At 44.5% G+C, this 10345-nt stretch overlaps 1 protein-coding gene across 1 annotated transcript; it reads left to right on the forward strand.

Moving 5' to 3' along the window:
• The first annotated feature begins 4341 nt into the window (after nucleotides 1–4341).
• Nucleotides 4342–9310, forward strand: LOC102093242 (fatty acid-binding protein 5). The gene is made up of 4 exons (XM_065053874.1): nucleotides 4342–4635; nucleotides 7659–7831; nucleotides 8821–8925; nucleotides 9054–9310. Exons 1-4 carry the CDS (start codon nucleotides 4560–4562, stop codon nucleotides 9102–9104), a joined length of 405 nt encoding a protein of 134 aa, XP_064909946.1. The 5' UTR covers nucleotides 4342–4559; the 3' UTR covers nucleotides 9105–9310.
• The last annotated feature ends 1035 nt before the right edge of the window (nucleotides 9311–10345 follow it).

Genomic DNA, 10345 nt, shown 5'->3' on the forward strand with positions numbered 1-10345 from the left:
ACCCAGAGCAGATGCAGCCGTGGCCAGATGCACAGCAAGGACTCCTTGGGCCCAGGCTGCTTAGACTAAGCTGTGCTGGAGAATCGGGTGGCTTTGCTTTGGCTTGAAAACTGAGGTGTAGCACACAAAGCCCATTGATGAAGCACAGGCTATGCCCAGCTCTTTAACTCAGAGATAATGACATGCCAATATCCTAAATGATCTTGTGCATCTTGAGGGTCATAAAACACTAGCACAGGTTGTCCAGAGAGGTGGTAGATGCCCCATCCCTGGAGACGTTCAAGACCAGGCTGGACGGGGACCTGAGCAACCCGAAGATGTCCCTGCTCATGGCAGGGGGTTTGGACTAAGTGAGTTTTGAAGGTCCCTTCCAACCCAAACTATTCTATGATTCTACATTGGCATACAAATAAAAACTTGTAGGTTTACGTGTTACTTCATAATCCTTGGTCCTGTATTGCCCAAGTTAAGAACTCCTGAGCTGGAGTAAAGCTTTCCTAGAACGCCTATGCAACCATAGCATGTGTTTCATCATGTCTGCCTAGTGATGACGTGGCTGGGAAGGGAAAACCACACTTGTACAACAAGGAAACAGAAACAAAGGTGTGCTAGCTGTGCAATTTTTCTCATCCATACCTTGGGGGTGAGTAACTATTATTCATGGACTGCTTTAATTTTTTTTTCACAACTAGGGATCAGCTGAAAAGTGAAATTTGGGCCGCGGTATCCAGTTTACCAGACATTCTTCTAAGGCTTTCTGAAGAGATAATCTCATCTAGAAGAAGATTGGAGAAGATACTACATGATAAGTCTGTATACTAGAAGGAAAGCGAGATCCTCCCTTTTACACAGTAAAGCAAAATATAGCACTATCAGATTGGGTTGCTTCCAAGTTAAACATATGGGCATCTTAATGAGTAAAGGTCTAGGGAAAAAAAGATGCACCTCCTATGCAACCTGCTCAGCGATACGTTGCAGACGAGGTGGTGCTCTGCCCTGCCTAAGCAGCAGGTATTATGACTCCGAAAGGCAAAATACGGCTTGGCTGGCATGGAATGGGTAACGCTATAGCTACGTGAAGAGAAGCCTCAACTCTGCTGGCCACAGCTTCCCAACTCTCATGTCAGATGAAGCATTGCTGTATGAAACACGCTTGCCCAAAGGAGTAGAACGAAGGTCTCTGTGCACTCTTTTGCCTTGGTCCTTTTCTTTGCGCTTGGTAATGAAGGACTGTAATAACCTCCCCTCCTACAGGACGCAAAGGCTTGACTACCTCGGGAAAACATTTGCTCTGGCAGGCCCAAGATGCCAAGGCGGTTGTTGCTTCTAACCGTGGCTACGTGCTTTCCGTGCAGATAATTTTAACGGAAAAATTTACACTCTCGTTGTAAATTTTTTTCTTTTTTTTTTTTTTTAGACAATATATAGTCTAACATGAAAAAAACTTCATAGACCTTTAGCTGTATGTGCTGAAAGAGTAATATATGGCACAGGAATTGAATGCTTTTGGTATGAATAGATGTATTTGCTGCTTCTGTTTGGGTACATCAAGAGAGGAGACTACAGACACAAAACATGTCTGACCGTGATGTCAGTCTCAAACCAGACAAGAACTGGGATTTATGGAGACAGAGCCCCATGGCCCAAGCATTTCTGAATATCTGACCATTTTCTTTTGACTCCCAAAGTAGGGAGCTGCATTCCCTCACCTTTTAAATATTTGAGCAACATATATACAGTACTGTCATAGTAAAAAATAACACATATTTAGTAGCCCAGTTCACTTGTACCTTACCCAGAAGGATATGTCTCTAGTCCCTCTGGTTACTTTATTTGCCGTGTGAGATACTACAAATTTCAACACTATCCTGTTTCAAAGAAGTTTTGAGATGTGGCACTGACGTTATTAGAGCCAGTAATCTATGTCACAGGATTAATTTGAAAAACACTAGATTTTTGTAAAAAATCGGGGAGATTTTTCACTGCATCCTAACAGACTGCGTTTCAGAAAAGAAATATAAGATTCTCTTTTATTGTTATATCTGATATGAATTTGCATGCCTAGACTTGAAACGTTTGTAGGGGGAATAAATCAAAACAAATGACTTGTGGGAGTATTCAAAACTATACCAGCAGTCTGCACAGGTAAGTAGCTGGATCTCCTTGTACTTCAGATCCAGGAATACTGTTTCACCACTAGATGGAAATAGTGGATTTTACATCTGCTGCATTATCAGCACTCATACCTGAATTAGCATATCATAAGCCATCTGCAGGCAGCACTGCAGAAATGTGGATCTGAAATTCTTTGCTAGCATACATAGCATTGTATTTCTAGAAAATGTTCTCGATTTACAAGACTGAAGACTTCCCAACTCCCGAAGGATTATTCTATTTGGTTTCATCCCTAATCTAATTGCTTTTCATTTATCCTTTCTGTAAGCAACCAGAAAAGAACTGGAGGACAGACAGCATTCTGGTTCTGCTACCATGAATTAAGTAGTTAACGTCAGCCTGATTTTAAACGTACTCCAAAGTCTCTTGGGCAATACCTAAAAAAAAAGAAAGTGGAAGGAAGTTGAAAGTCTTGTGTTTCCATGTGCCTACTTAATGACCAAAAAAACCAACATGACTTGCTGCCTTATGAGCAGACGCTGTAATGCTGTTTGCATATTAAAAGCAAACATATAGTCAGAGAAGTGGAAGGTAATTAAAGGCAGCTCAGTAGGGAAGGATAGTTAAACAGAATGACTTTTAAAAAAATCTCAGTTGAAAAATGAGCTGATTACCTAGTGTATGACAAATCTGACCTTTTCCAGAAAGTACTGAACTTTCAAGAAATTCAGTTTAGCTCTAAGTTGCATCACTGCAAAGCATAAGTGGAAGTGTTCACCTTGCATCAAAATATTTGGATTCACAGCACCTTCTCATGTTGTGAAATGCTGGAACCACCCCGGAGACCTTGCTGCCTTAATCACAAACTCCTCCACTGAAGTACTAGCAGAGAAATGTAGCCACGGCTACTCCATGAAAAAACTCCAGGCATTAGGTGTGTCTTCAGATTTTAATTTTCCTTGTCAGCAGAAAGGAGCTCTGGGTTTCATCCATTCTGACATAAGGCAAAAAGAGGCAGACATTGGCATAAACCTGATGGTGGAACAAATCTTGAGGGTGCGTCAGAATGGAGATTTCTGTTGTTACTTAGAAATAGCAGCTTTCTCACAGAATATGACAGTATATTTCAGCTCACCTGACAGAATTTGACAAAAGATTGGCTTGACCTTCACAGGTCCTGGTAACAGTGTATGTTTTATGATGATACTTCAGAGCCAGTGTGCAGCAACAGCAACTGCTGTCTTTTCCTATCAGAAGTGGGAATTAGGGGATCACGGTTCATTGGGGACTAAAACCAAGGTACCAAATCCACATTTTTCCAGTGCTAAAGCTTGAGGTTGCACTTCTGCTTTGATTTTTCCTCTGTACAGCAAGTACCTGCATTTGTTCTGTCTTCTGATTGATCTTGTTTGCTACCTGATCACAGTGTGCATGCAAAAGGTTTGCTGTCATGTCAGCAGCAAGCTACAGACTACTGTAGTTCATGTGTAGTAACGTGCTACACCAGCAGGACTTTTGGGGATGGTGGGAGGACCTCCAATCAAACCAAATAAACTGTTTTGGAATATTGGCTCCATATTGCTCTGTCCCAGTGCCATATGACTGCAGAATCACAGAATGTTAGAGATCGGAAGGGACCTCGAAAGATCATCTAGTCCAATCCCCCTGCCGGAGCAGGAACACCCAGATGAGGTTACACAGGAAGGCGTCCAGGTGGGTTTTGAATGTCTCCAGAGAAGGAGACTCCACAGCCTCCCTGGGCAGCCTGTTCCAGTGCTGTTACCTTCACTGTGAAGAAGTTTCTTCTCAAATTTAAATGTAACCTCCTGTGTTCCAATTTATACCCATGATGCCTGATGCTTACTCGTTCCTGAGTTATCCATAAAAAGCAACATTCATAATAAATGGCATGATTTAGGTTTCAGTGTCCCAGACTGCAAAATATATCCTGGAGTCAAAATTCTGGAGAGGGGTTTTCCACCCAGAATCCTGGAGATGGGTTTTGGACCCCACGGGTGTTTCTGTCCGAAGAAGCGCTAAGGCTCCCACATCTCTGGCAGGATGGCTCTGACAGTGTCCCACCGGCCCGGGGAAATGTGTGTGTCTGTGTGTTTTCGGGTGTGTGTGCGTGTGTGTGTGTGTGTGCGTGTGCGTGCGTGCGTGTGTGTGTGTGTGTGTGTGTGTGTGTGTGTGTGTGTGTGTGTGTGTGCGGGCGGAGGGCGGGCAGCAGCGCGGCGTGCCCACTCTTGCCGCCGCCGCGGGCGGGACTCGCCGGGCGGGGGCTCGGCGGCGAAGGGGCCGGGGCGCGGCGGGCGCCCCATTGGCTCTCTCCGGCAGCACATGTCGCCGGCCACGCTATAAAGGCGGCTGCGGCCCCACTGAAGCCCGTCCTCCTGCCTCCGCGCTTTCGCAGGGACATCGCCAGCCTCAGCCCCAGCGCCGCCATGGCCGTGGATGCGTTTTTAGGCAAATGGTGCCTCGTCTCCAGCGAGGGCTTCGAGGAGTATATGAAGGAGCTGGGTAAGCAGACGGCGGCTCTCCGCCCCGGGTTGTGGGGGATGCTGCCCCCGGCGCGGCCGCCGCCGGGACGTGTCGTCGCCACCGGCCGGCGAGGCTCTGTCCAAGGTCCGCGGCGGGCGCGGCCCCGGAGCTGGGCCCGGCCGTGAGCTGCGGGGCGCGGCTGCGAGGGTGATCACAGAATCACAGAATGTTAGGGATTGGAAGGGACCTCGAAAGATCATCTAGTCCAATCCCCCTGCCGGAGCAGGAACACCTAGATGAGGCTCCATAGGAATGTACACAGGGTGATGCAGCCGTGCTCCGGGCTGCGGCACTGGGGGCTCCGCGCCCTCTGGGCGCCGGGGAGGGAGCGCCGGCCGGGAGCAGACCCTTCCCCCGGAGTAGCTGCCGCCTTCTGCTCCGCGTGCTAAAGATGTCGGCGACCCTTTTTGCACCGTAATTGCTGGGATGCAGGTGCCGGTACCAGCCGGCACATGCCCACTGCCCCGTGCTGCGCCTTCGCTGTTGCCCAGCCGGCCCCTCCCGCCGGTAGCACCCCGGATTATCAGTCGGTGCCAGCAGCCCGGCTGCGATTAAGCCAGTCTGCTCCTCCCTCTTGGGTGATGCCCCGGGCGGGGAGCCGGGGCAGCCCGGGGCGGTGGGACCGGCGCGGTGGAGCCGGGTCGGCGATGCCCCGGTCGGGTCGGGGCGGCGCGGATGATGGAGGCCGCACAGCGGTGTTGCTGGCAGGGCTGAGCCGGGCTCACACCGCCCGGGGCCGCCACACACAGACCTGCTGACCTGGGCTGCTCTCCCGGGAAGTCACCTTGGGTGTCTCCTCACGAGAAAGCCAGATTGGATCAACTGCCCGTGGGTAACTGACAGCTGGCTGCACCGCCAGAGGCTGTTTGTATCCTCCCGTGGGTACCACCCTTGTGTCAGGGTTATTATCCCCACATGCAGGTTGCCCTAGATTTTGTAACACAGAATTACTGAATCAAGAACAGACCTAACACCAGGAGCCTCCTCCGCAAGCTCAGATTTACCACCTCCCTGTGAGCACCCTGGCCAACAGGTGACAGACACTTTGCAATGTCTGTGTAGCCCAGGAGCTACACATGTTTCCGCAATTTACTCCTTGCTGAAAGCTAGGATACTTTTTGGTAGGTGGAGGATGTGGCCTTGAATGTCTTCAGAGGGAGGAGAGGAAGGAATTTAGGTCTTGTGCTCTTCATGTAAAATACAAAAGGCATCACTGCATTTACACTCTGCAGACAGTGGTGGCTGTAATTTCATTTTGTGCATGGCCTCTCAATATGAAATAGCTATGATGTGAGAAAGCCTACTAGACTGAACCTCTTTGGAGACTTTGGTGGAGGAAATTAAAGAATTTTAAGTTCAGTTCAGCCATGGATTAGGATGCTGCGATGCTAGGCATGTGTCAAGTTGCAACTTCAAAGTAGAAATTAAATGCTGCAACTGCAGAGTACCTCCCATGTGTAGGCAGCAAGAGAATGTTGTTTGTTTGTTTTTAGATGGCCATCTTAAACCAGTCATGTTTCCTTTCTACAATTACAATTTAGGCCATTATATCCACTGCAAGTCACATTTTAGGAGGCAGTCCTTTATTGGATCTCACCCTTGCTGACTACTTAGGAAACTTTCTGCCTTTGATCCTATTGATGCACCATAAATGAGATTCTGCAGATTCTGCTCAGTCTGTATAAAATAACTCGAGGACAAAGAAGTTTGAATTTCACTCCTTGCCATATGGAAAACATAAGCAGCTTGTCTCTGTTTAGTTGGATCCCAAGGCATAGCTGATCAGATAACTCCCTGATTATTATGGACCACTCAATAACAAAGGGGAGGGTGGGGACTCACTGTGACAAAAATTTCCAGTTCTTCTCAGAAAAGCTGGACTGAGTAGAACTGTTTTTTCACTCTGCAGTCTCAAATTTAAGGCTCAATCCTGGAATCTCAGTTGAGTCTGGACAAGCAGCATCTGGGAAGTAGTTTATTTCCACCAAAGGAAATATTTTCCAAGGAAACGGTAATCTTTGCTCTGTGGGTTCAGCCCTCACCCACGTGCCCTGTACACTGCAGGGGAGAGCTGTGCTGTTACCTGGCATGTTCCACCTGCACCAGCTGCACTCACTGACTTGGTGACACTTTCTGCTTGGTTTGGTTGCTTATCAGTTCTTGGTTCAGATCTGTGCTTTCCAGTTTGGTGGATTCTCATTTGTTGCTTGACCACCCTTGTATTCGTGTCTTCATCCTTCAGGTCAAAACCACTCAAGGTCAAAAAGACCGCTCAAACAGTGCACACAGGGGCTGAGGCAGGGTGAATCTTTTTTTGCTGAAGAGTTTTGAGGGCTGCTGTCTCTAGATGATGAATTTTCAGCCATTCACAAAGCTCTTTTCTCTCACAGTCCTTTTATTTGTGTGTGTGTGTGTGTGTATAAGTTGTCCATGAGCACTATTTTGGGCTATAGCATTTTTCTGATTCACAGGTCTATACTTTGGGTACAGGATGTAGAAAATGAACTTACATTAAAAATTGCATATTTGCGATTGTGTACAGAGTGATGGAAGAGTATTTCTTGATTAAGTTGAAATAGATATGCAGGTGGATTAATCTGTCAATTAAAAACCATCTGTAGAATTTTTAAAGTGTTCAGAACTTAATGGGAATAATTTTATGTTAGTTTAAGCTTTTATGTTTGTTTTACTGTTTATTGTTTATTTCTGTTTGTAAAAATTCAATGTTGAGTTTTGGGAATTCTGGGAGTCCTCTAGAGGGCAAAATAGATTTAACTTCAGCTCTCTGAGGAAGTAAAAGAATCACCCCGCAAATAAGCTTTTTTCCTTCCTCAGCAGTGGATAATTTAAAACATCCTCTTTCTCTGTGGCTCTTGAGCTTTCATTCTCAAGTGTACTTAAGTGCCTAATTAGATGGGAATGAGGTATTTGAATTCTTGTGTGGCCCTAAGCCTTAGGGTTTTTATCTGACTTTGTGACACTCTGTGCCTTTTGCCTTGCAGGTGTGGGTATGGCCATGAGAAAAATGGGAAGCATGGCCAAACCAGATGTGTACATTACTAAGGATGGGGATGCAGTCACTGTAAAAACAGAAAGCACCTTCAAAACGTCACAGTTCAGCTTCAAGATTGGTGAGAAATTTGAGGAAAATACATTAGATGGCAGGAAAACTCAGGTCAGTATATTAGACTTTCATTTGAAAAAGCACAATTCTTTTGGTGTTTTACAGATGCAGACTCTATTTAAAAACAATTTTTGTCATCCACACTAACAATGCTTTATTTGATGAACAGCTGTCTCTGTTTCATTGAAACTTTTTTTTTTTCCTTTTGTGGATTAAAGCAACTTCCAAAGCAGAAGGAAAATGCTGAAGCCAATAATGTCTTGTGTATTCAGTTGTTTTCAATTTGTAGCAGAAGTGTTGTGTTAGTAAAACTAACAGACCTCTAAATCCCTGTGGAAGCCAAATGTCACTTCATTTGGAGCCTGTGGAAAAAAATCCCATTGATGTTTAATCAGAGGCAGTTCAGCCCTAGGGTTAACCTTTCCGCTCAGCCTCATATTCACATAACAAGGGAGCCTGGTTCAGTGTGCAGTGGGATAACAGGCACACAAGGCACACATGTGAATCACAGTCCCTAATCTCCAGTTTTAGAAGGCAAAGAGCTTCTCCCTGCACCGAGCAGGGAGAATATCAGTCAATACGGAGGTTAAACACAAAGAAACCCTCAAATATGTTTCTCTCATTTCCTTGTGTGAGTGGTCTCTGTGTATCACTCCCCCCACCCAGCCACACACTGGCAATTCATCTATTCTTGCAAGATCAGATAAAAGTTACACAAAAGCTCAAAGCTCAAGTACAAAGAGATGAACAGAAAACATCCTCTGCTCTTGTTAATGGAAATAATGCATGCTGTCTGACCATCAGGTCTGCCTGATGATGCAGGAATGTGTCAGAGCAGTGAGTGAACACGTGGTGAGGTAATGCAAGAAGAGGATCAATAAAACATTTAAGATAATACCCTGGCTTTGTAGAAGTCAATGGCAAAATTACTACGGAGTGAGCTGCGGTGGGAGTTTTTCCTGTGGAATAAGGTGTTGGAAGCCTTGACCTCCATCAAATGTCATGGGTAAAGTATTGATGTTTGGATTCTTTTTTTTCAGACTCTTGTCAGCCTAAAAGATGATGGGTCATTGGTTCAGGAGCAGGAATGGGATGGCAAGAAGACCATAATAACACGGAAACTAGTGAATGGACAATTGGTGGTGGTAAGTTCAGTCCTGCTTCCTGATCCCTGAGTGCTGCTGGCCAGTAGCCTGAAAAGTAGCTCCAAAAATTCTTTTTCCTTATAGTCTGTACTAAGGCAAATTACTAAATCCATCTCCTTATCTTCTAGGAATGTGACATGAATGGCGTCAAGTGTGTTAGAGTCTACCAGAAAGCATGAGGACGTGTTCATGTTCAGTATGAACTTGCTACAAACAACTCAGTTCAATGGACAGAGCTCCTTTACACTCCGTATTTTCCTTTTCCCTGTTTTCTAGTATTTCAATGGACTGAGTAGCTGAGTGCAATCCTTTTTAAAAGCCGTGGTGTAACTATTATGTAACTATTCTGAACTTATGAGGCCATTAAATAAAGTTGTCAAATATATGGAGTGGAAATGTTGTTACTATAGTGGAACTTTAAAGTGAGGTTTTACAAAAACTCAATTTAGTTTTAGGCTCTAGTACAAACTGCCTTCCGTTCAAGGTAATGCGATACATGGCAATGAAAAGTTAATAGCAAGCTGGATTTTGACCAGCATCCTTAATTGCTAAGGCAGTAAGATCTGGAATAGAAAAAAATGGTCGGAGTTCTGGTTCTAGAGTTATTTTTAACTTGCGTGTTACAAAGTAAATATAATTGGGTGGGTATAAATGAGAGAAACTTCATTGGTATTTAAGTAGGGGATTGTGTTTTCAGGAGTTGGTTTCTTTTTCTTTGTGTTTCAAACCCGCAGATTTCTTATTTGGAAAAATATATACTGGTGAGCCAGTGGACATGATGAACTTAAGCAAACATGTACATGCTTTGCTGAAAGCAAGCCTTATTTTGAGAAGATTCTTTGTTTTCATAGCAGAATTCTTGTTTCCTGTCTAGTAACATTCTAAAAATTCTTATCCAAAGTTGCTGAAATACTGCCTAAAACTTAAAGCCTCATTTTATTTTGTTTTATTTTGTTTTTAAACTAGCTTGAAACACCTAGAAATTGAGTTTATATGCTTTAAAGTGCCATAATAAATAATCAGAAATATAAGAGTCTTGAGTATTTGTTTTACACTGGCTGGGAAATGAGCCTATGATGTTGTTATTCTTCTGAAGAGATGTCAGATCAGACAAAATTAAAAAGGTTTAAGTGAATTTCTGTCACACCAGATAAATATATCCTAAAAGTGAAACTGTTTGGCAACAGATGAGGGGGAGATTTCTATCAAATTCAGTAGCATGGGGGATGATGCTGTCGCACACTTCCAGTTTGCAGCATCAGTGGCTACAGAATCTGATGCTACTTCAACTCTATTGATATTTTAGCTGCTCAGTGCATGTATCATATTATTGAGCTTACTCTTACTAGCAGAAAAGTCTGTTCTTTATGTTCATCCTACTAAACATGTAAAATGACTTGTCCCATAGTTTTGCACCATT

This window comes from Columba livia, chromosome 2 (assembly GCF_036013475.1).
Source record: "Columba livia isolate bColLiv1 breed racing homer chromosome 2, bColLiv1.pat.W.v2, whole genome shotgun sequence".
In the NCBI taxonomy this organism is placed as follows: domain Eukaryota; kingdom Metazoa; phylum Chordata; class Aves; order Columbiformes; family Columbidae; genus Columba; species Columba livia.

Bases quoted from the DNA above. Each gene is read 5' to 3' on its own strand.
- LOC102093242 (XM_065053874.1), top strand. From the start codon at position 4,560: ATGGCCGTGGATGCGTTTTTAGGCAAATGGTGCCTCGTCTCCAGCGAG. The intron at 4,636-7,658 runs GTAAGCAGACGG...TTTGCCTTGCAG, and splicing joins GGAGTATATGAAGGAGCTGG to GTGTGGGTATGGCCATGAGA. The intron at 8,926-9,053 runs GTAAGTTCAGTC...CTTATCTTCTAG, and splicing joins TGAATGGACAATTGGTGGTG to GAATGTGACATGAATGGCGT.